Raw genomic sequence first — 26,078 nt, 5'->3', positions numbered from 1 at the left:
ATCCAAGCCGCCTCCCACCCCTGGCACCAGTATGTTTCTGTACAGACGCTATGGGCCTCATCACGAGTTGGGCTGTATTCCCGTCTGTAATACCGCCGACTGTAATAGCCCTACCACCGACCAGTCCCGTGGTATTACCACCTGATCACGGGTTGGGCCTTAACGGTAAATCCCCATTCCCGATTGGGTCCATTGGACACAATGGGGAATTTTCGGTGCTAATACTGTGGGCTAATACAGCCGGCTGTAATATCGCCGAAAACAGGGATTTTTACCTCCAGAAAAAAGCTGGAGGTAAAACAGACGATTTAGCGCCCAACTCATGATAGGACCAGCCCTTAAATGCGGCTGTAATACCGTTACCACCGCATTTAAGGGCTACAGCCCAACTCGTGATGAGGCCCTTTATATTAAAGCCATACCTGCAATACAACATACTCGCAAATGTTTCTCCATTTCTCTTAGAGATTCAGAATTTCAACTTGAAAACAAGAACAAGAAAATAAATCCAAGTTTGGACGCATATACTATGGCCTGCATCTGTGCTGACCAGACAGATATTCAGTCATCCCCTAGCTACAATCATGGGCTGAACATAGACCCATGAAGAGAGAGAGAGAGAGCAGCCACACTTCCTATGCGGAACTACACCAAGGGTGAACCTCAGAGCTGAGTGTGAAATCCTTTGGGAATAGCCGCATTCAGTGACGGCCAGCAGAGGGACCACATGGTGCCACTGGAAAATACCTGCAAACACACTCTGAACCTTGAAATATCACAAAACCGCCAGGGACAACCCCAAGAATCCCTGCCGAGACCACTTACCGAAGTGGTACCCAGAACATTTGCATTACTGGGCTGCCAGCCTCAACCAGCTGAGAAAGTGGGCGGTGCTTAACCCCCTACTTATGATATACATGCCTCAGGTGGGGAAGACCGGGCCAGTTTGGCCAGGTAGAGGGATCCAATCCTGGCAGACAAGCAGGTATATAAGCAGGGGGGCGACAGCAGGAACTGTGGAGGTTTCTGGTGAGGCCAAAGATGGAGAACGACCAAGACCAAGAGACCTAGGGGTGAGGTGGTGAGCAGCGGAATGTGCAGGTAATTTGTGGAACAAGTGGAGTGCTGGCTAAAGAGTGGAAGAGGTATTGCAGTGTGAGTGTTTGTGTGCCACGTGTATAGATAAGGTAGTGTAAGGAGTGATTGTGCAGCTGATGATTACTGGGTGAAAGGAGGGCGTTTGAGTGGTGTGGTGGGAGGAGGAAGTAATAGCATGGAGGAGGAAGTAGTAGTGTGGAGGAAAGTCGTTTGGAAGGGGGAACGGTGGTTTGGAGGCAACAGCAGGTGTTTAGGGGAGAGTTGTAGTGCGGAGTAGGGGGTCGAGCAGATTAGGAGGTAGTAGTAGTGGATGGAAGATTAACATCAAAGGGTGAAGGCTAGAACTAGGAGTGAGAACATCAAAGGGACAAAAGAGTGGTGGGAGGAGTCAGGTGGAGTGGGCAAGAGGAAATAGTAGAAAAGGGGAGAGCAGAGTGTGTTAAAGTCTGTACCAAACTGAGTATTTGTAAGGAAGCATAACAAGGATCATTAACAAATGGATAGAGTAGGGGCAGTTAGAAAGTCTAAATAGGCGGCGTGTAGATCATCATCTCTAGCACAAGCCAGTCTTTAGCCAGTAAGGGGGCAACAATCGGAAGCACTAACCAGGGTACGACAGGAGGGTCAAAACCAGACAAGAGAGACAGAGATGGCCCTAGGTCCATCAAAGTGAGCATTCAAAACCCTTGAGCCATCTCTATGACTTGGTGTGATCATTGTGCCATCTGTGATGTGTTGGAAGTTGTTGGATTCAACTACTTACATGCAATGTCTACATGAACCCAGCTTTCAAGTTCAGAAATGTACCGGGTTGAGAATCTTGTCTCAAGGCCCAGGAGCCAGATTTGATGGGTAGAGGTTGGGGCAACCAGAAGAAGTGCATAGGGTCAAGAAGAATTTAGAATTAATTTGTGGGTCACTGTGATGGGTGACTAGGCAGGAATTCAATGTACATGTGTGTGAGTAAAGTATCTCTTCTGCAGTCCTGACACCTTGATGTGCAAAATGCATATAAACAGGTATTTGGAGCATGATGGCAAAATATGGCTTCATGAATTTCCATTAAATATTATGAGCATGTCCTCTGAAACAATGGGATTTTATGAGTGTGACTTGCTAAACACTTTCCACCCTTGAAATAAAAATAGCAACAAGGGTATTGTCACAGTGAAGAGTAATTAAAAAATATTCATGACCAACTAAGAGGGGGTGGCAGTGACTCCAGGTTGTAATTGTAGAGCAAGGTGGATTGTAACCCACTTGGCTGTCTTGCAGGACAAATACAAAGGGGCTTACTCCTGCAATATAGCAGACACTGCCTGATACAGACTGCAAGTGGAACGTGAATGCTGAAACAAAATCCCTAACCACTTCAGATCATGAATAAAATGTAATGGATAGGCCCCTCTGTCTCTGAGGTATTGAAGGCCCCTGTCAGCACCCTTGGGAGGATTCAGAACGAAAGTGGAGAAGAACATCTTGAGGGACATAAAAAAGTTCCAATGAACTTTCTGTGAAAGGATTTTTCAAACAATGTTGTCTTCTGAAAACCCAAGAGGTCAAGCTTAGCGTTGATAAGAAACATGGCGTTCCAAGTAACCAGTTTCCTGTTACAGGATGTCAATGGGTCAAACAGCTTCTGAGCCAAAACAGATAACACAGTGTTTAAATCAAAATCAAGATGAAGCCATCAAACACTAGGCTAAATGTCAAAGAGCACATCAAAACATTGTTTTCTCAGAAAAAGGACCCTCTCCGGAGTTCCTACCGGCTGCCTTCACTATCACATAGACCTTGCAGGACCCCACCTCAATCTGTTTGGCTGTGCAGGAATAAAAGAGAGCACATGGCCTGGGGCCCATAAAAGTGTATACATTAATTTCTTGATCATACAGTGACAGACCTCAGCCACTTGCTACTTTACTAGTGGCTTGTGCTGGACTGCCTCTGAGCCCTCAGCAGAATATGTAATATCATCCGGAGAAAGAAGAATGTAGCTGAAGGTGACTTTCAAAAGGTACACATGCCCATATTCAACAATGAAGCAGAGGCATAGAGAACACTTTCCAGTAACAGAGGGGACCATGATTTTTAATTGGAGCAACAGGGGACATTTTGTCATCTCTAAGAGTTTGAAAGCAGGGTAATCTACAGCCACCTAGAGACCAGCTGAATCCTTTAGCCCTCTAGATTCTTGAAGTGGAATGAAAGCCTACGGGAACAGGAACTGCCTTCTCCAGCTCAATAAACTATAGCAGTGAGGAAGCAAGGTGCAGTGCCTATACAAGAAGTTGAGGTTGGATTAATCATCATCTCTGTAATCAAACAGATCTAACCTTGGGTCCTCACTGGAACCACAGGGCCTGCTTGTATCCAGCCAGCATGCAAAAGACGTATGTAAGGCTCAGAACGCCAGATTGCCAGAGGGAAAAATTGTTGATCTATGAGCATCCAATTTCTTGGATTCCCTATTTAGTGAGAGGGAAGCAATGCGGCGTGACTTAGCCAACAATACCTGAACAAGCAGTGCCTAAGAAACCTAGGTTAGTAGACCTGGAACTGTACTTCCTAGCCTCCTCCTTGTGGACTGCTGCGCTCAAGGAACACATCTTGCAATTCACTAAAATAGACTGCCAATTCTTCAATAGATGTGACGGGAGGGTTTGCATCTTAAGTCTGGGGCTTGTGAGATACGGCCTTAATTTGCAGAGTCTCCAGGAAGATTCAAGGGTTTCATTAAAAAAAAGAAACACAACGTAAGGTGCATCGGCTGTTCCCTTCATCAATGTAAAATTGGACACTAGCAAGATGCACCACGCTGGAAAGCGGTGTGTGTTGGGAAGAGGGGGTCTCCCTAGGGGCCTTCCCTTTTCTATTGTCAAGGGCGGGCCAATCCATCTGTAACACGTGTCACTCAGCCCCAGGCTCGTCTCCAGGGATCGGTAAACTCCACTGTCTAAGATTCTGTCTTAACGTGTCATGATGGTCTAAAGGAAAATGCCTTATCTATCTAAAGCTCCTTATGGGATCAATCTAGGTCATACCTGCTCTAGGTTCCCCCAGGTGTCATAATTTAAGGGTTTATGCCTTCCAGACACTAATGCCCCGATGGGTCTTATTCTGCCACGCTCTGATGTCCCTCCCCTTGTCTCGCTCTAGCGCTGTCCCTCATCCCCTCCTACTCCTCGCACTCTCTCCTCACACTTCCTGACACTTCTTTCTGTAACTCTCTGATGATCCTCTCTCTACTGGTTACCTCCACCCTCCGTTCTTACTCCCCACTACTCCTCCTCCTCGACTCGTACAATTCTCCCCTCTCCAAACCACTACACAGCACCCACTACCCTCCTCTATTCACCTCTCATTCCATCCGCTTCTCACCTCACACTACAACCCTCTTCTTGCATGTCCTCATGGATAAGGTGCTCTGCTCACCCTTCCAGGTATATAGTGCCCTGCTCACTCTCCCAATACACTGTCACTATTCTCACATCTCTCGTCACTTCTCTTCTCTTGCAGCCTTCCCTTTGCAACTCTCTTTACTATTCCTACTCTCTTCCAATATTCACTCCCTCCCACTCTAACTTCTAATCTCACTTCCCTACTCCAATCTCCCACTCTCCCGATTGCTACTGTGAGAAACCTGAAGGTGTCTCACCTGCTAGTCCCCCGGGATCTGTCATCCAGGTGGCCAGGACAGAGCCATCGCTTTTGGATACAGTTCCTGGGTGTGGACCAGTGTGGGAGGATCACCTGGATGGGGGGGTCTTCAGGGAGTGGAAGTGGGACACCGGACGGAGAGACGTGGCATCCCCTTCCTTGTAACACCTTTACCCCATCCTACTCGGTAGGATACGTAGGGTCTCAACCGCCTCCCCTTTTTCGACACAAACACTTTCTCACGGACAACTCACTGTGAGGGAAAACAGACTAACACCCTAGCCGTATACATGACATGTCCCACTACAATGGTCAGGCAGGGTCAGGCAATTACTGATCATTACACACACCTGACTTCCATCACACTTCCCCACACGTAAAAAAGGCGAAGCACGAAAGCACACACTGAGCAAGGCAAAGCACACGAGGAAGCAGCAGTTCCAAGATGGCAGTTTAATACAAGGTGGAAGACGGCAAGACCGCAAAGGATTGCAAGGAGGGAAATACCCTTGACCTTTACACATCCGCAGGAGATCCTACCCCCCCCCTACTTCCCCTGTATTGGAGCCATGAGACCATGCCCGGTCTAACCACAGCTACTGTACCAATAATACAGCAAGCATATGGAAGACAGTATCCATTAAGACGACCATATCGAATGTACCCTCGAGTTGACGACAACCTACAGGAGGAGCTCCCTGAAGGAATATGAGAAAGAGTTAAGAAAATGAACTGATGACGTCATAAGAAAGTGTGCACGACGTCCTGAGATACTGAATGAAGACGATGTATGGGTGTTAGAGGAGAAAAGACGAAGTAAAGAATCAAGTGAACTCTCAAGTGTAAAGAAGAAGATTACACAGTAAAAAGCTCTGCAGAAATCAGAAGCATAAAGAATGTACAGACGTTGAAACGCAAGATAGATCAAGTCATTGTATAGGCTAGCTATAAATAGTAAACAGAATGCAGGCAGAGCCGCCATTGTATAGAAACTGGACATTGGTATCATGAAATAGTAAGCCAAAGAATCATTGAAAAAGAATGAAAAGCTGTGTTGCAGTAGAATAGCAGGGTAGTGGAGCTGTGTTGAGAGTCTGTTTGGCCTGAAATCAAGAACTGAGACAGAAGGTCAGGTTCTACGCTGAAGAGGAACGTGTGTGCAGAGGATGAATCCTCTCACGTTAAGGTGAAGAAAGAACACGAAGGATGCCAAGTCTTAATTCCTTTAAAAACATTTAAAAGCCTGCAGAATCATGTTCTCTTGTCAAGTGAGTCGAGGATGAAAATAGGGCTGGAACTTGAAGTTTACAGTTACAATAGTGAATGCCCTCACTCCCGTTGCATTCCCAGGATGAGAATACTCTGCAAGGCCAAGTACAAAGAGAATTTCATAGCAGAAGGCATGGGTGATGAGATATGCTGGGCTAATTTGGTGGTAGGGCAGCCTCATGTCCTATCTACTTGCACTCAGGTCTTGGCTTACGTGCTGTTAATTGAACGAATGGTCCAGATATGGCACAAGTGTGCCAAACCAATTGTATTAGCCTGTATAATGAAGTACCTTATAGCTTAAGAAACCAATGAAACACTTTGTAACTGATTTTTCATAAATGACACGTATGAAGAGCTACGCATAGGTTGTCCGCCTGATATCGGAAAGCCAATAACAAATCGAGCCCCTATATGATTGTATATCTAGATGTGTCCCTTAACCAATCCCAACCCTTGATAGGTTTTTCACTATTACCACATAGTATGACGAAGTATATAATTGTATTTTTTGTGGAAATCGCAGAGAGAATGTGCATACGTCTGTTGATGATCGTTGCACACTCCCTGTTTTTAGATAATTGTCAATAAAACAGCAACTTGCCATGTCCTTGAGTTTGTCCAGTTATTTGGACTCAGAATTATTCTGGTGTAATCCCTTCCAGCCATACATGCACGTTCCAAGGGCCATAAGCTCAGTAGGGAGAAGCGTTTGCCACTGTGGTACTGTCCTTGGCTCCTACAACAAAGCAGCACCAGTGAAGTCAGCACAGCCAGTGAGATGGGGAAACTGATACCAGATCGGTCTGTGTGGAAACCAAGGTTGTAAGCGGCAACATTGTATGAAGAAGATTATTGAGACAGCAGATGAGTGAAGGAAGGTTTAAGCTAAAATACGATACCGTAGGCAGAGTGGTCAGGCATCACATGGGCGCTCATTTGAAGGTCTCTGTTAGGTATCCACAACCGAAAGCGTGCAAACGTTATAAGAAAGAGAATTGTGAAATCGAAATGGTCCGGCAATGGGTCAAGCCAAACCCCTGTGCACATTCGAAAGTAATGTAAAATTGACATTGGTCCGAGCTCGGATGAGGGAGACTAATTGTGTAGAAGGGATCTGAGCCCGGCAGAGGGGTATCCGGGGTGAACCGTGAGTCATCCGAAAAGGAAGAACCTACGAACATTGTGCTATAAAGTGTAAGTTGAAAGACAGGCTTGAGCCCGTCAGAGGGAAGCCTGTGCGGAACTTTATGCTAAAAGGTTCTGAGCCCGGTTAAGGGGGGTCCGGGGTGGATAGTGAATCACCTGATGTGGATACTTGTGAAAATCCAGAGGGTAAAATAACTTGTTGTCTATTTGGTTGCATCAGGCCCTTTGAGCGAATAGACTTTGGAGAGTCAAGCAGACTTTGGAGGACCTGATGCTGATTAGTGAACTGTGACCTCATGCTGGAGAAGCCAGAGACTGTGCTGTGCTTGAGTGAACCGCCTTGCCCCGTGCTAAAAATGTGGGGAAGGGAGGCCACTAGCCTGAAAACCTGACATATCATTTTGAACACTTCTTTCTTTTTCATAACATTATTTCCCACACTATTTGTATTTAGAGGTAAGGATTGGCAATAGGTTTTTAGTATATGCCCTTTTATTTTGACAAGACACCACTAGGACTGCGTTATCATCATTTGATGGTCGTAGCTTGCTCCCATCTGTAGATTTAGATGTAGATTTAGGTTTAGATAGGCACTTATCATACCTTTTTGAAGTTCAATAAACACCCTTGAACTTTGGTCACTTGTGTCTGTCTTACAGTTGATGTCATGCCTTTCTTACACTATTCTCACGTTCGCAAACACGCTTTCATTCATTGCTTCACTCTCACACACAAACTAGTACCAGTCTCCCTCACAAATACTTCAACTTGCACACAGATCTCTGTCTGTCCTCCCCCGAACAACCTACAATTTGCCATTCATTCTGTGACCTTTCATACTCAGGTCCTACTGGTTCTGAATCTCCCTGCCATTGTCTGCGGTGATCACCTGATTCTAGGAACCGAACTGTGCTTTTCTTCTCCCCCAGGATCTGGTTTACCCCGGTGAGACGCATTAAAATCCCCTCTAAGTCCCTCCCTCTTTTACAGCATGATGGTGTGGTGCGATAGCACTCAGGGGCTCATGCTGCTCCTTCACCTTTGTGGCTTTCCTCAGGTGATGGTGAGTTTTGTTCCCAATTCGGGTTGGGGAGAATTTCTGTTTCGCTCCAGTCCTCTGTCAGTCTCTCTTCACCCCCAGTTCATTATCTGCTTCCCCCACGTCACATGGGTTCTGTCTAGGGTTATCAGATCGGGTGTTTGGTGTCTCTGTTTTGTTTGGCAGGGGCATTTCCAGTCCATTTCCTTGCAGTGCTTGATTCAGTTCTCCTGGCTCCTGTCTGGGTTTTCAAGGTGCACTGTGGGAGTTGGAGTTTTGAAATGGAAAAGAGAGAACACTGGCCAGAAAAAGTTCGAGGAGGCCTTTTAGAACAGATGATGTCACCAGTATCCACATGCAAAGCACAAGGTGGGGGTCTCAGAAGCTGGAGTCCTCCCATCTTCGCATTCCCTCCTGACAGGTCATGACCCGGTCATAGCCTACAAGATGCTGGTATGGCTGTTGGAACCGACTTCATGATATGTAATTGCTTTCTGCAGATCAGATCCAGAAAAAAATCCCTGCATCATACAAGCGAGTGCCATGACACTGTCAGCCTCTGATTTCATTTCTCTATTTCTTTGGCACCATCAGGGTTTGTGATGAAAGCCTCTTGTAAATTAATGCCAAAAGGCAAAATGTAATTTGAAGGCTACATATCCAGGCAACCTCTTCACTGTTGTCTCCTCAAATGAAAATGAAACAGGTTTCAGCCCATTTGGTTGTGCTAGCATATTCTGTGGCGCCACAAGCTGTGCATGGATAGCTAGAAGCTCCAGAGAGTCTTCAGGATTTGGATACATTGCTGCAGTCAAAGCAGATGCCTTTAGGGAATTCTCCATGCAGCAAGGTGCTGCCGAATCTGGAGGGGTGGGGGATGGTGGGGTGGGGTGGACTAGGTGCGGCAAGAGCCCTATCCATCTGTGAGAATATTATCTGAGAGCAGCATAAGAGCCCGAAACTGATGATGATGAGGATCTGGGATTCTAGCCATTGTGGATAAGGGAACTTGCAACTTCTCCAGCACTGGGACCAGTTTCTCAGATGACTGAGTGGAGACCACCTTCCCTGCCAGCTCTGCGGCCCAGCATTGGTCTATGCCTGAACCTTAGTGGGGAATAGAAGAGCAAGTGCATATTAAATAGCAATGCTTACTCTTCTTTTTAAGGCTCCACTTGGAATCGGGACAGGGCTGCTCCTACCTGGCATCTTCCAAAGTTGAGAGCTGTGGCAGGCCCTGTTAACCATCTCTGCAGGAAGATGGATTCATTATGACCACGTTTTGAAATGCAGTCAACTTTCCTTGTAATTTCTTATTGAATGCAGAGGAGACTTATCATACAAGGATACTGACCCAGAGGATATGTTTCTAGACAAACTGTATTGAACGCAAACCCAGATGATATTGTGAAAGGTTGTGATGGCTGAAGTCAGAGGATTGTCTCCCATCTTCTCTCTGCATCCAAGGCTTGAAAAATGGACAATGCTCACATAAAGTTGCATTTTAGGTCCGGTGCTACAAGCCACCCAACATTTATAACATAGTGGGCACCATTACACGGATGGCGGTAAGGATTTACCGGTACCGGTAAAATACTGGTGCCGGTAAATCCTTAGCGCCTTACTACGAGGTCCCTTTGCAGGTTGGGGGATTTAACGCCTGCTTTTTGCAGGCGTTAAAAACCAACCCGCAAAGGGACCCAGGGAGCTAATTACGGTACCGCAGTTTGCGGTACCGTAATTAGCGCCTTCCCCATTCCCATTGAGCCCTATGGGCCAAAAATGGGGAAGGGCAATGGTGGAAGGGGGAATTACCGCCCCGCCAACCTTGGAATGGAGCGGTAATTCCCCTTTCCGCCAAGGCGGTGCCGGTATTTTACCGGCATGAACCATGGCGCTAATAGCGCCATGGTTCTCCGCCATCCGTGTAATGAGGCCCAATGTCTCAGACACAATAGAAGACAACGTTCAATTGAAAAATTCATAAAATAAAGTATGTATGGATCGGTTTGTTCATAATCCTGTTCATTTAGACTTGGGGGATTTCTTTAGACGTATCTCGAGAGGTGATGAAACTGCGGTGACCATCTCAGGGATAAGGATTCTCCATCATGCAGGTTTTGTGCACAGTAAGTGGTGAAGGACTCATTATGATTCATATTCCTACTTAGCTTGATATATTAGTCTGCTTAAATGTGTTTTAAGTGAATTTTATTTTTTATTGTGCATTTAGTTTATACATACAAAACTTTAAGGACATTTGATAATAGAAAAGAAGTTTAAAAGGAAAATGAACATATAGTAAATGAAAATATGTTTTAGTACATTTCATGTTAAAAAGAATGAATACAACATTTCTTTTAAAATGTGTGGTGTTCATGGGTTTTTAAAGAGCATTTTCAATATTTAATTCCATATTTCATAGGCAGTTGCTCTGATGACAATGGACTGCGCCCCAAACAAAGTGGCCCAGAATTGGTCATGGGCGACATCCTCGATATTGCTGACAAATCTACCGTACCCTTTGTGGAACAGCAGTTTAAGAAGCATGAAGTTTAAGTGACTCGATCTTGGAGACCTGATACATTTAAATGTTCATGTTTTTACTGATATATTGACACATTTTTTTTAACCGTTTTTCTCTTCTTTTCATTTGTTATTTTTTCTCCCTTTCTCTTCTTTTGTGTTAGAAAATATGGATTTTAATGGAATGTTTTACATTTCACTGTTATATTTGTTTTATTTCATCTTTCTTTTTAAAAGAAATATGTATGATAAAGATGTAATTGGTTTTCTTTAAACTTTGTGTAAGGTTGACAATGAGCAACCAATATCACAATAAAATATACATTTAAAAAGTGTGTCTTTATAGCATAGAACTCGAATTGCAATGGGTATGTACAGTATTTTGGGAAAAAATCTCACTGAATGCCACCTACCACCATCAGTACCTCTAAGGTGGTAAAAAAAAGTAGTAGTTGGAAAATGACTGTCAATGAACAATCTAATAATATTGACTATATATCATATTGTAAGCCATTTAACATTGGAGATGAAGGAGGAGTTAAAGAAATCGGTACAACTGTAATAAAAGCAGCTTTTCACACTATGGTACCTGCATGTTAAACACTTCATCCGAGCTTTCCGACTGGCCTGTGAGATTGCTGACCTCCGCAGATGCTTGCGACGACAATGACGAGGAGGAGTATCGATTGACAGCTGGATAACTCAACGGACTGCTCAAGATAAAAGGAAACGTTAGTTACGAAAACCAAAATAGTTAGCATTCCAACAATTCAAACCATGTTGCGTCCGTCTTTAACTGTCCGTTGGATAATTAAGCATGATCTGAAACTATTACAATGAAGACTGACTAGTTCAGAAGTGTTTATATTCATGGTGTGCCTAATTTACTTACCTACGTCTCGGTATCACTCTGGCATCCTGGCTTATTGGACAAGGTACTGAATTTCTACATCCTCGCGGACTGCCGTTGGGGAAATTAACAGGACTGGCTGGTACACAAGAGGAATAATCCTGGCGAATGTATAAAAAAGCCTTTTACATTAAGAAATAAACTTTAGATACCCCTGCATCCTCCTTCAACCTATCAGGACATTCAAAAGATCTAATTTTGCCACAAATAAAAAATTGAAAAATATGAATGTGCTATCATTAGCCAGAAATATAAATGTTACATTGGCAGTGTGCACATGAAATCACATGTGTGACTCTTGGTTGAATCTGTGCATCGTACCTGTATTCCCAAACTGGACTTCATCTCAAAGAACTGATCCACCAGTTTCTTATGCAGCGGGCGCATGTCCTGGGGTACAAACTTCTCATGGACGGCTAGGCCAAACTCCAGAATCTGAGCCTATTGGGGAAAAAGAGAGAGTGAGAGGCGGGTGGAGAATGAGAAATCTGTGGATTTCTGCATTAGGCATTTTATATAACGTCATTCACAGCCTACCATTTCTAGCGAATTCATGAAAACCATCAGTGTTTTTCATTACTGAAAGCCTGTCTATGTTAACTAATACAATCTTTTTCATATCAATCCCACATAGCTCACTTCTACTTACTAATATTTAAATGCTAGTCTGCTATCATAATTATTGGGCACATTTCCCTAGAAACGCAATGCCAAAACCTGAACAAAAATACTAAGGACCCAGTCAGGATGTTCATAAAGTAAAATGTCCACCGGCTTGTGTCTAAACCTATTTTCATCCCTTACACTTTCAACTAACTAATGAAAACTGCATGTCTTATTCACCCAGAAGAAGACCCCTCTCACTCTAGATATATACTGTATGGCACAGTTCTTGTGCCTGTGCCTCTTGTAGCAAGTGTGCTGGGAGCAGGGGGCGGGGCTACTTCTCTCACTACAAAAAAGAAAACAGACACAATTAGTGTTTACCCAAAGACCAAAGTCCGAGTCCGACGGCACTGCTTTCACTTTGGAAACGTGTTGATGCAAGTGATTAACAGGAAACACACCGTGGTTATCCAAGGCAGAGTACTCGTAATTGCAGATACGTAGTTTCAGGTAGCTCACAGCTCCTGGCAGGCTCCTTGACAGGCACTTGCAAGGGCACTTCCTGGTGCAGCTCATTTCTACACAAAACAAAGGTTCTTCAAGTGTCCTTGAATAGCCGGGTCCCTCCCGCTTGATTCGGAAGCTCTTCTGGTGTCTCAGGTTTCACACCCCTTATGGGGTATCATCTCTCTCAGCCCCAATTGAGCTCTTCACATCCTCAGCCCCTCTTGTGCTTCTTAGTCACTCACCCGGTGTGGGGTATTCAGATTCCTGCTCTGTCTTGGGCAACCTGTTGCCTCAACCATTTTAGTGCTCTTCGTCATGGGATATATGAATTCTCGTTGTGGGCAGTATAGTGCCTCAGTCCCTTTTGGGCATTTCGTTTTACCACCCTGGCTTGGGGTGTAGGGATTCTCAGCCCTTCTCGTGCTATCTAATGCCTGTGAGGAACGTGAGGGCACCCTCACTTCTTTTTCCCTGGAATCCTCCAATCAGGTGGCTGGTGAAAGTCCATCCCTTTTGGATCCCGACCCTGGGGTGGCTATGCGAGGGAGGATCCCCTGGGTGGAGGAAGCTTGAGGAATGAGGAGAGGACGTCCTTAGGTAAGACATGGTATCCTCCATTCCTTTTTCAGAATGAACCTTCTGTCTGTAAGGCCTTAATAGGCTACGGTCAGTCCTTTCCCTTTTCTTCCCCACAAAATGTCCCCCAGAAGTACCATTCTAACACTGGGACAATGACTTGCCAACTGGGAGGACACATCCTCATTCGGATAATGCAAACCTCCCCAAACACCACTTTGGTACTGAGACGAAGAAGAGGGCTATGGAGGATTTGAAATGGAACAACCAGCAGGCATGTCCCATTAACTGTGGTCAGGCAATTGGACTGAATGACCCTCACCTGTGGCCATTTAGTGAGCCTAATGGACATAAAAGGGCAGGCTACAAAGCAAGAGAGGGGAGAGACAGCAGGCTGGAGCGTGGAGCCGGCTGGAGCTGGAGAGGTGAACCAGAGAGACAGGAGTGGGAGACTAATGCTGGAAGCCGTGTCGAGTAGGGACAAGGGACGCCAGGGCCGAGACAGGCCAAGAGAGGGTCTGGAAGTCCTGCACATCCTCCGTGTCAGGCACAAGCAGCAGGAGCTGTGGGGCGTCGAGGCACTGCAGTGTCTGCAGACTGCAAGGAGGGCGAACAGTGCTCTGTCCGACCTCCGCGAGGCAGAAGCGTTGGTATTGCAAGGCTGAACGAGGAACGATGCGAAGCCGACGGAAGCTGCCGCATGAATCTGGTCAGTGGAAACAGGGAACACTCATACTGGGGATCTGCGGGAAACTGAAGCAAACATTTCTTGAATATCAAACCAACTGGAAGTTGTCTTAAGCACTTTTGAATGCTCAAGCAAGTGCTTTTAAATCTCGAACGAACTGAAATAAAGTGCAAACACTTTTGAATGCCAAAACAGATGATTTTGAATACCTAACGACCTGAAAGACATTAAAAGCAGTTCTGAATGTCGCAAAGAGTGAAAGCAAGTTATGAACTTTTATGAATGAATGAAAGCGTACTGAAGGAATGGACAAACGTTATAAGCATTTCTGAATGCTGCACAGAACTGAAGCAGGTTATGATCATGTTTGAATGGAATGAAAGCAAGATGGCACAAGTGGCAAATACCACGGAATGAATTGTTTGAGATACAAATGTTGACAAGTATTGCCAGAAGCTTAACGTTTTCAAGGAAGTGCAGGTTAAGAGGAAACCTGTATTGGCAAGCACCAGAAGAGTACAGATGGTGTAACAAAGTGAACGGTGGCCAAGCAAGGCACGGGAAAGTGTTGGAAGAGTATAATCCTGATGAAAGGAACAAACTTCAATGCCAGAGGAAAGCAGTGGACATTTGTTAATGCAAAGCAGATAACAAGGGGTATCGGTTGCGTGACCTGTAATTGGGGGAACATCGAGGTCCGACAACTGCGTCTAGACTGACTGCCTCCATTTTAGAAAAGGCCAATGTAACTATAAAGAAGCTTGTATTTCATAACACTCGCTTAAGTGATTTGGAAGTCAAGAGATAGACTTAATTTTGTGCACTAGTGAAAAGTACTGATGACAAGAGGGTTGGAAAGTGTCCAAGGAACTGTATTGTTTTGAAAATCTGGAATGTGTGTTCTTTCGGAAAAGCTAGAAGATTTGAACAGGTATTGTTTTGAGAAAGCTGGAAGATTTGATCTCTTGGGTAAGGGAACCCTGATACTCTGTGTACTGTTTTTTACTTGGGGAAGCTGATTGCAAGCCAAGAGTTGGAAGAAGCTCGGAACTTTATTTTGAACACTATTCATTTTGATGCTGACATCCGTACACATTGTATGCAGTTAATTGTGAGGGCAAGTAGAGGTGTGCGACACAGACTGACTTTTGATTTGGTCTTCCTGACGCAGACTAGACTTAGTTTTCTTTATGTAGGGAAATCCCACTTTAGCATAGGCTTACTCTATCCTGACACTTAAGTTAATAAAACTTTGTAAGATAAAACCTGAACCTGTTCTCTGTGTCTACTTCATTATGCCTTCACATGCCTCAGCACCTCTTGGGCTTTTCGGTTTCGCACCCCGGCTTGGGGTATATACTGGCTGGTCCGCCTTCCTCTCGGTTCCTTGAATGTACAGTCTACCAGATTTACTCCAGTGACATTGGTAATGTTTGGTATGGTAATGTTTATTTGTATAGCGCCTATACACGGGCAAGTGTTTCATTCCTATAGGGAGGCTGCAGCGTGGTTTCACCTTTTCGCTGGACTTCTACATCGGTGCATGGTCCTTAGTGCTTCCGTCGGTTCCTGACAAGACTTCAGTATCAGTTCCAGTAAGTGCCAGACGACCACGTTTCTGACGGTCGTGTCCCTTCTCAGTCGCTTGGCCTGGTTGCGGGGAGAAACATTCCACGTGCTTCTTCAGTCTTCCATGCTCTATGCCATCTGCGTGTGACTGCCTTCTGACTCTGCCTCGAAGGGGGATGGGCCTTCCTCTGCGTCTTGGCTGGGCAGCTTGCATGCTGCAATCTGGCTCGCTCTCTTGCTCTCCCTAGTGTCAGTACCCAGTGGGGACTTCCCCTTAAGGATAGGGGACGAACTCCCTGGATAAGTTCCACTTCGCATTCACTATTCTGCTCGCCAGTTTAATCCTGTGCTAACAAAGTGGTCGCCAATTGAAAGTAAAGTAAAGGTACATGTTGCATTATTTATATGCCAGTTTCAGTAATTTTTTCTCACAATTCCTCTTGGCTCTGGCAGCCCACTACACTCACCTAAAGGGAAACTTACTGGTAATGTTCCACCTATCATTTCTCTTCCCACAGATTCCTCATCTGAATAGATATCCCTCCAGCGTAGCTGCTCTATTGGATTCCTTCCTCTCACAAATTCCTCATCTATGATATCTCCCCACACAGCTGCTCATTGGTCGCCAGGGAAAGAAGTGCGTTTCCTAGTCAGCTCTGCCTGGTGCCTCTACAAGCCCCGTGCTGGACATGACATCAGGACAGTATATACTGAGGTGTTGTGCCCCGTGACCTTATTTCCTTGTTTTGTGCCCTCTGCCCGCTTCAGGAACTCTGCTTCGTTAGAAGTATTACTAAGGCTTTCTTTGGATTTGGCGTGGCACGAAATGATTGAGTTTTCAAAACCTCTGTCGACTGCAGGCATCAAATGTCCATCTCTGACATCCACAGTATTTTTGCTTGTACTGTCTCGATGAGCAACATGGCACAAAGAATTTCCGGTCATGTCATTCGATGCACTCCAAGGTGTTTGTGAGCGGTGGCAGAACTCTTCACCTTTTTCCACAAGGAAAAAGACATTAGAGGGACTTGTTCAAGGTTCCGGAGCATGGAGCACAGAACCGAAAAACGGCCCAAGGTCCGCAAGGACAAAAAGAAGGAAAATCACCAAAAGATGTGACGCTCACCCACAATTCTTTGAAACATTCTTCTTCCTCTTGCTCACCACTCCAAAGACTCTTCTGAGGAACAAGTGCTGCAGGTACCTTTTCCCACTCAATCCTCCACACCAGATGAATGGGAGGCCCTTTGGCTCAAGATGCTTGATCCAAGGCCTTGCAGCAGCAACAAAGTCCACCGCACTCGGACGAGCTGGCAGAGACTCCGAAAAAAAACAACAAAAATACACTCTTAAGCTCGGCCACGGCTCTTATAGGCTTCATTAGAAACTGTGTTCCTCAAGGGAGCAGAGTGTGTAAAATAAAAAAGGAACAGGGCACAGCTCCTGCATATATATATATATATATATATATATGTCTCGCTTGTGGAACGTGGAGGCGTTGAGCAGTGCCGATGCAGAGCCATGCTTCACCCCCTGGTGTCAGCAAAGTTTCTTAAGAGCAGTTGCACTGGAAGATAGATTTCATAGATGACGAATCCATGGGTGGAAGGACATAAATAAATTAAATAAAAAAAATCCAATCTGAGCAGTTTTAAATAAGTACGTTTTAAGAACTTTTCCAAAATCTAAGAAGAAAGGCTGATGATGAATAGAGAAGGGATGTGTAGAGAAGGAGTCAAGTACCCCCACCTCCACCAGCTCGCCCATATTTTGGGACCCAGAGTGTGAGACACGTGCAGTACCATTGAAAATACAGATACCAAGAGGAATCCTGGAAGCAAGGTTCCCATTGAGAAAGCCATACCTGCATACACGACAGTATGATAGCCATTTGAATGAAATTCCAGAAGAAACAGGACAAATGTCTGGAAGAGAAGAATGGTGACATCACACGAAGCAAGCCTGATGTACATAGAAAAGATGCAGAGACAAGAGAAGGCAGATATTCTATAAAGCATCAAGAAAGTATCAAGGATAAGTAACATCTTGGGCTCAAGATGAAGAGGCTTATGCTACCGAAACGATGAAGATATCAAGTCATTTTACACATGTAAATATGCAAAGAAACACAAGTAGACGAAGTATTCTTGAGGCTAGCTAAGTAGTGAATAGTTTGCAGCAAGTGCCAATGTATAAATATATAGAAGCAAGTAAAGAATTGATGATTCTACTATGTGTTATAGCAGTGCTAGACAAGAAAAGAAATGCCTCTTTTCCAGTGTGTCGCAGTTGAAAAAGAAATTGACTTAGAGAAGCAGATCTCAGAAAGGCGAGGCTGGATGAGCCCCAAGAAGCCATGGTTGTATTGTACTGGGATGAACAGACATTAGTTACAATCGTGTGAAAGAACGAAACCCCTGCTCATAAGACATGGACAAAAACAAGGAAGACGTCAGAGGTCTATTAAAAATAGTATTTTAAATGCACCAGATATCAAATTTGTGGTCTTCAGTCACGTGGAAGGATGAAGTTGGACAAACATGACGAACCGTACCTACGCATAGATGCAGAGCATGCCCTCACTCCCCTGAATTCTACAGAGCAAAGAACATTTGCAAGGACAAGTTCAAAGCATTAATTGACAGCAGACCACTGAGGTGATGATATGCTAATTGGTGGGAAGCAATGGTTATGACCAGCTCACCAGCACTTGGAAGTCTAGCCTGCGTGCTGCTAAACGTAGGTGGAAAAGTACTGACGGATGTAAGAGTGCCAACCAATTGTAGGGGCCGCGTATTTAAGGGCCCTATAGTTTGTATAACCAATGGGACGTTGTGTATTTAGTGACATTCATAGTGACCTGTTTGAGGGGAGGGCTTAGTTGCCCCACCTGATGTTAAGGAGCCTATCATTTTCTTAGACTAGTATGGCACGTATACGTAGATGTTCCCTAAGACCCAATCACAATTGCTGCTAGGTTTTTGTAGTTTACCACGTAGGATGACGGTAGTGATTGTAGGTTAAACATCATCAATGACGAGTTTTTACTATAAGTTTGATGTTTTTTATGTGAATCGTTGAGACCATGCTGTGAGACGTCAGTTGATGTCCGTTGTACTGCCTGTTTTAGATAATTGACATTTAAACAGTCAACCTTTTTGCCAGCTGCTTGAGTCGTTTCGATTATTGATGTTTGAGTAACTTCTGAATTCCCATTCATCTCATAGTATTGCTACTTCGTCTTAAAGGGCTGGGTCGAGTCCCCCAGTTCCGAAGAGAGTTCATTGAAGAGTCAAAGCTGGGCAATGACTACAAATGAGATAAGTCGCCCTGTGGACTTAACACTTATTGGAACAAAGTAACATGTCTAACCTAGTAGCGGCCCAATGTTTTGGCACTAGGTATACTCTGGAGGAAGCAATCAATATATATATATTTTTAAAAGACATGCATCTGAGGCCATTGTTTTATCGAAATGTTCCACACCAGGGGAAATTACTGAGAGTATTCGCTTCACATTCTTGTGATTCACAAATAGCTGATAGACAATTACATGTTTTGGATTTCAAATGGTGTCCGCAGAAAATATGACAGATATTTCTGATCCTTTTCCGTGCACGTCATAGCCTAACCCCAGCAGATGAATGGCAAGACATTTACTCTGCATGCAGGAGTGACTTACGTTTTCTATTTATTTTTGCAAAAAAAACAAATTATTATAGCATGTAATTATTCCCACTAATAAGACAAAATGTAGTTTAACAACAACCCTGTAGTGCGTTTCATAAAAAATGTAATTGTGTTATTTTAACAGGTCAGATATTTTCAGTCACTCCACAGGCTATGTATTTAGTGATCTTACCTGCTCAAGCATCAGCTCTTTTAAGCGTGTGATCTTGTCCCCATCCTCAGGGTGGTTTAAGACGTAGTCTTTTACAAAGAACGCCTGTGGGAAAATAGTAATGAGATAAGGTCAGAGCAGTGGAATGCAAATTAGGAGAACATACAGGCTCCTCTTCCAAATCACAAGACTAGGGCTTCATTATGGGTTTACCGGTATCCTGGCAGTAAGACCGCCAGGATACCGAAAACAGTAATAGCGCTACCGGCACTTTTCTGCTGGTATTACCGACAGATTACAAATGCTGGTATTCACAGTAAGTCCCCATTTCCATTTAGTCCCATATGACTCCATGGGGGGATTTTGCCGCAAGTACCGGCAACGGAATTACAGTGCCAGTAACAATGGCATTTTTTTGCCAGTAGGGGTCAGATTTACCTCCAGCTCTTAGCTGAAGGTAAATCCGTCACCCTTACTGACAAAGTTGTAGTCAGCCGGTCCACTAAAAGTGCCAGTAAACGTTATTACGGGCACATTCACCAGGTACCGACCAACTCTTAACTGAAAACCACTGAAAGATCTCACTCATACAAAAAGGATCAGCAGCATAGCTCAATTTTCAGTAATCTTCTTGGAAGTGGAAAGGGAAGATACAGGAAAAGTCATATAGGAAGTGTGTCCAGGAGGTCTTAAACTCTAATTGTGTATTTTGAAAATAGCACTTAGCCTTTTGCGCAAAACCGGAAGTGACGCAGCTTAAGGGGTATTTTGCTTATGTAGCAAAAGATCTTTAAACTAGACCTCTGCCCTTTGCGATGGTAACGACTGCAGATCCTCGATTGTTCTTTCTGATCAACACAATGTTCCTCCCAGAGATTCCGCTCTTGAAATAGCCCTGGACGCAGACTAGATGAACAAATTACTATAACGGTGTGGAAGGAGGAGATCGACCACAGGTGGTATAATTGTTGGCAGAGACTTTTATTCAACAAGTAAGGGTTGGAGAAATACCTTCCTGACCCTAACACTAAGAGGGGTTACTCTGCCACAAAATAATAGTTTAAGTAGTCTGTCAGGATAGTCCAAAGAAACAAGTCCACTGTCGTGTCAAAATTCCTATTTCCAGCACTCACACTAAGAACGTAAACTAATGTGCAAAGGGGAACTTCTTTAGTTTCAGAGTTCTATTCCAACTCATAAAATAAAGTTCAGAAATTGTGCAACAAATAAACTCCAAAAGGAAGGACAACCTTACTCCCAGGTTGGTGTGTCCTCCGAATGTTCAATGGGGGTATTTTCCTCTTTTAGTATTCAAAGACAAATTTGTTCCCAGATTGTTGTGTCCTCCAAATGTTCAATGAGGTTCTTTTCCTCTTTCCTTCTCCTTGGTTTCACAGCCAACCTGGTACAATATCCTGCCAGGTTTTGTGACGATGAAGAGTGCTTTAGCGCCTTCTTCATGTGGGTGAGTCTCAGGGTTTGTCTTCTCTATACTTCCCAATTGTGTATTTTCTTGATTGACTACTACTGCTTTTCTGGTCACAGCCAACCTGATATACTCTTTTGCCAGATGCTGTGCGTATGAAGATTGCTTTGGTTCTTTTTTCATGTAAGTGAGAATCCCAGACTCGCCTTTTTGATGATGACGACTACTACTACTACTTCTCCTTTGGTCACAGGCAGCTTGGTATATATACTTCCCTGCCAGGAGCTGTGAGTATGAAGATTGCTTTAATCTTTCTTCATTTGGGTGCGAATCCCAGAGTTGCCTTTTCGACTACTACTACTATTGCTTGGATGGTCACAGCCAACCAGGTATATTGTCCTGCCAGGTACTGTGACTAGGAGGATTGGTGTGGAGGCTTTGGTTATGTATATGGGTGCAGGTCCCAGACTCGCTTCTATGTTCTTCCCTTCTTCTAGCTGCCCTGCCAACTGTCCAGGTCTTCTGGACCTCTCTGGAGAGCTTACCGGTGCCTTTCAGTTGTTCGCAGGCACTTTAGGCTCTCACGGCTTCCCTTCGATGCTTCCACTGCCTGCGGAGGCTCCGCGCTGACTCCCTGCCTCTGAGCTGCACTTCTCTGCTTCCACACACGCTCCAGGCTCCCCGACTGGTTGGGAGGTCAAGCTTCTGCCCCTCGCAGGCATTCGTGTGCGACACAACTTCTAGGGACACCTTTAGCAGTGGGTAAACGTCCCGTCCTTGGTACTGTTGGTGTTCCGTCTCCTCTACAGCTTTCAGCGTTCCAATCTCCTGCTTCCTCCTGCGAGGGCCTCGCTCCATTCCGTCTTCCCTTTTTATGTTTAGAACAGTATTAGCCATTCTATGGCAATGAGTCTGTGCATCTTGGTTCTGCAGTGATGTCTTTAAGGGAGGGCAAACGGGGCTCCTGCCCTGGGCCCCCATCCTCGGATGCTTTGAGGGGAGCCCCCACCAGTCCTTCACTTTGGAGGGGGTCGGTGGGATGTGTGTGTGTAGTGTTGTTCATTATTAACTAGGTGCACATATTGTCTGAGCTGAGAGAGTGAGACATGTGCCTGCCTGCAGGCACTGGCCTCTTCTCCGTTGACAAGAAAGAAAGAAAAAAAAGCTTCCTTCAATAATATAAATTGAGACAAAGGGTGTATACTTTGTTTATGAGAAGGGCCGGACCGTGTAGGTTTAAACAGAACAGAAGAAAGAACCGACACAGAGACGGCACATTCACTGGGTACCCTGCCGAACGCCTCTCCATTTATGATCCAGTGAGGAACGCTGCGGATAGACGAGGGTTCTCGATGGATAAATAAACACTAAAAATTATACAGGGTGGAGTTTCATGAGAAAAGGAGCGAGAGAATTGTCCTTCCTTCTGTACTGAATCGAGGTTGAATGCCACCAATTGATAACAGATACTACAGATAATTAAGACTTATCTTGCACATGTGGTTGAGGATGAAAAATCCCTCGTCACACAACCAGAGATGAACATATTTTACCGCTGAGATAGATCATGGGATGGTGTAAAAAAGCAATAAAAGACGATATAAAAAATCTTTCAAAAAAGAATCAAACAATATGCTGTGTTCAAGTCATAAAAAAAGACGGACATCAGTTCCTATAGACCTAGATGATATTTCCAGCAAAACTAAAGAAAAGGGAGATACATTAATAAAGAGTAGAGGAGTTTGTCCACCTCCACACTCCTCTCGATTACCTTTACTAGACCTACACTTGAATTTTTCCATAGTGGTGTAAAAGAATTCTAAATTTTTTCAATGTATAGTTGCTATACATTGTCGAAAATAACTGTTGGGATTTATTGTTTAAAAACAACAACTGACAGGGTGTATGAATTCAAGAGTGAATATATACATTTTTTCATATGCGTATTTGCACATGCACTTTTTGTATTTTTGAATTTTTTGCACATCACAGCAAGAAAATGTTTTTTGGTATATGTATTAAACTGTTTAAGAAATTGTTCAGGAGAAATTTAGAAGGTTCTCCAATTTGCCTTAGAAATTTAGAATTTGCCTTAGAAATTTTAAACGTATAATCTTAAATAAAGAACATGGATTTTATGATGACTTAATTAGCCTACGCTAACCCATCGCATTCTTTCATTCCTGTCTGGAGTCCTTAACATGAAATAATTTGATTGATTTACTGTTCCGTGAGGCATCATTCTTTTGTGTTTTTTCTTCTTTGGACATTCTGACCATGCTGCACACACTGGCATCGGAAATTCAGCAGAGACGGCCGCCCACACCGGCCCTACTCAGACCTTCTCGGTGCAAGCACAGGTCAAAAGACCCTGCTGGCCCAAGGCATCAACCGGCGCCACCGCCTCCAGCTCGGGACTTGACCCCAACTGGGGATCCTGCCACGCACATGAACACGGGCACGGATACGGCGACGGAAACCGATGAAGACAATGGGCCTCATTATGAGTCAGCGGGTCCGGGAACAAGGTGGCGGTAAATCCGCCGCCATCGTTGTTTACGGACCGGCTGATTCCGAGTCCTGCATGCGGGAGGTTTCACTCCCGCCAGGTCTGACATGGCGGAAGTAACACCACCCGCCTGCAGGCGGACATGGAAACACCGGCTCTGTCATAGACGGAACCGGTGTTTCCATGGTCCCCATGGGGATTTACAGAATTCCGCCTCCGGAATTACAGGGTCATCGGGGTTCTAATGCCCCAGTGATTCCGGCAATCATTGAGGCAGAATGGTATTATCGTTCTGGCGGCAGCCTACCGGTTTTTCCAGCACGGCTACCGCCGGACTCGTAATGAGGCCCGATGACTCCATCCAGATACTTCAGATATTTTCTGGTCTGAAAGGGTGGAGGCCAATCCTGGACCAAAGACACCTCAACAAGTACTTGAAGCCCCAGACATTCAGAATGGTCACGTTGCAGAACGTGCTCAGCCAACTAGAGGAATGCGACTTCCTGCTGTCGCTGGACCTGGAGGACGCCTACTTCCAGGTCCTCATACATCGGAAGCAACGCAAGTTCCTGCGGTTCGTGGTCCAGGGGCAATACTATCAATTCAAGGCGCTGCTCTTTGGCATGAAATCGTCCTGAGGGTCTTTACAAAGTGCTTGGCGCCTGTGGTGGTGCATCTTTGTCTCAAGGGCATTCACGTCTACTCTTACCTGGGCGATTGGCTAGTCCGATCACGTCCCATACTCTGGCGAGCCAGCAGACAGTGAGGACCATGTGTCTGCTGACGGATCTGGGATTCTCCACACATTCTCCAAAGTCCTGCTTGGAGCCGTTGCAGAACACTCTGTTTCTGGGTTCTCGACTCAATACAGTCACTTTTCTGGCATGATATCCTCCAGCATCAACCTTGTCCACCTTCTCAGGCTTCAGATGAGATCTCTGCAGGAATTTCTGGATGCAAGGTGATTACAAGTCTCTGGGTCCTGAATGGACAAGATCACCCTCAACGAGGAGTTTGAGACAGGCGATACAGTGGTGAGGTTGGCGCCCTCATCGCACGCAAGGGGCTCCATTTCAAGTCCCTACTTACCAAGAGACAGTCACCACAGATGCTTCCCTGGAAGGTCGGAAAACCCACGCCAGAAGAAAAGACTTAACATCAATATCCTGGAGCTTTTCGGCCCTCAAGTCCTTCCTGCTATCTCTGAGGGACAAGGTGGTGAGGATCTTCGTGGACAACACCACCACCATGTTCTACATCTGGAAGCACTCCAGGATCTGTGGCACTGGGCCATTCGTCAGGGTATGTTTCTTGTCCTTACACCTAGCAGGCACCAAGAGCACCAATGCAGACTAGCTCAGCAGGGAGATACGTTCTTGCCACGAGTGGGAGCTTCGCCAGGACCAAGTGGATCTCATATTCCACTAATGGGGTTGACCACAGATCGAACTTTTGGCGACGGCGACGAATTCAGAGGTTCGCCAGCAGATTCCTGCAGCCGAGGAGTATGGGGGAAGGACTTTTCCTATACGCTTTTCCTCCGTTCCTCACTCCTGCTATGAGTGATCAACACACTCAGACGGTGTCGCTGTAGGTTGATATTTGTCGCTCCGGCGTGGCCGCAACAAATATAGTACACAGATCTGCTATGGCCCCGCCCATTAGGATGCCATTACTTCCCGATCTTCTCTCAATAGAGGGAGGGGCAAATCTGCACCACGACCCAGCGTCACTGAACCTCAGGGCTTGGCTCCTGCAGCCCTAGAATTTTGACATCTTTCCTTGCGGAGTGCAAGGACATCCTGGCCAAAGCCAGAGCCTCTTCAACGTTGACATACTAAAGCCATAAGTGTAAGCTTTTCTCTGTGTGGTGCCAGGCTCAGAAGATCTTTCCTCTGCGTGTCACAGCCCTGCAGCTCCTTCAATACCTGCTTTTCTTGGCCAAGGCTGTACTGGCTCACACCTCTATCAAGGTGCACCTGGCTGCCATATCCCGCTACACCAGGATACCTGTCCTGCAGGCAATCCATGTGGTCGCACATACTCATCAAGAAGTTAATCAAGGGACTCTTCAGGACTTTTCCACCGGTGAAGGCTTCTGCCCTGGCTTGGGTGCTCAATGTGGTCTTGACTAGACTGATGGGGGCGCCATTTGAGCCGATGCATCAAGCCCCGCTCAAATTTCTCTCATGGAAGATGGCTTTCCTTGTGGCGATCACCTCAGCCAGGCAGGTTGGGGAGATACATGCCTTGTCTTGCAAGCAGCCGTACTTGTCCTTCCACGATTCAAGGGTGGGACTGCGTACACACCCCACTTCAATGCCCAAGGTGCCGTCCGAGTTCCACTTCAACAAGCCTTTGGTGTTGCCTGTCTTCTTCCTGAATTCGTCGTCGCAGGCGCAGATGGCATTTTATTTGCTGGCTATTGCTTGTGCCTTTAAGTTCTATGTGGCACTCACAAAGGGGTTTAGGAAGACTTCTCAATTGTTTGTCAATTTTGGACCGAAGGCTTTGTCGAAGACTTCCGTCTCCAGATGGCTCTCCGGCTGCATCATGCACTGTCATCAGCTGGCTAACAGATCCCTTCCAGGCCAGCAGAGAGCCCATTCCGCCACAGCCATCGCAGCAACTATAGCGTTTCTCTCTGGTGTGGTCCTGCTCGACATCTGCAGGGCTGCTACGTGAGGTACACTTGTTAGGTAAAA

The 26,078-nt window shown here is 45.3% G+C and overlaps 1 protein-coding gene across 4 annotated transcripts in view; it reads right to left on the bottom strand.

Annotated features, from left to right (window-relative positions):
- DOCK4 (dedicator of cytokinesis 4) overlaps window positions 1–26,078 on the bottom strand; it is a 2,129,281-nt gene that overhangs the window by 116,721 nt on the left and 1,986,482 nt on the right. For 2 of the 4 annotated variants that reach the window (XM_069627915.1, XM_069627917.1), the window contains 4 exons: window positions 19,460–19,543; window positions 11,973–12,092; window positions 11,634–11,752; window positions 11,331–11,454 (listed from right to left, as the gene is read on the bottom strand). In XM_069627915.1, the coding sequence (XP_069484016.1) occupies window positions 11,331–11,454; window positions 11,634–11,752; window positions 11,973–12,092; window positions 19,460–19,543 (447 nt within the window). The remainder of the gene's footprint in view (window positions 1–11,330; window positions 11,455–11,633; window positions 11,753–11,972; window positions 12,093–19,459; window positions 19,544–26,078) is intronic. The other 2 variants (XM_069627916.1, XM_069627918.1) reach the window with 1 other exon arrangement.

This window comes from Ambystoma mexicanum, chromosome 12 (genome assembly GCF_040938575.1).
Source record: "Ambystoma mexicanum isolate Mex_15411 chromosome 12, UKY_AmexF1_1, whole genome shotgun sequence".
In the NCBI taxonomy this organism is placed as follows: Eukaryota; Metazoa; Chordata; class Amphibia; order Caudata; family Ambystomatidae; genus Ambystoma; species Ambystoma mexicanum.
Note: the sequence above shows the minus strand (reverse complement) of the source record. Positions and strands in the feature narration are given on the sequence as shown.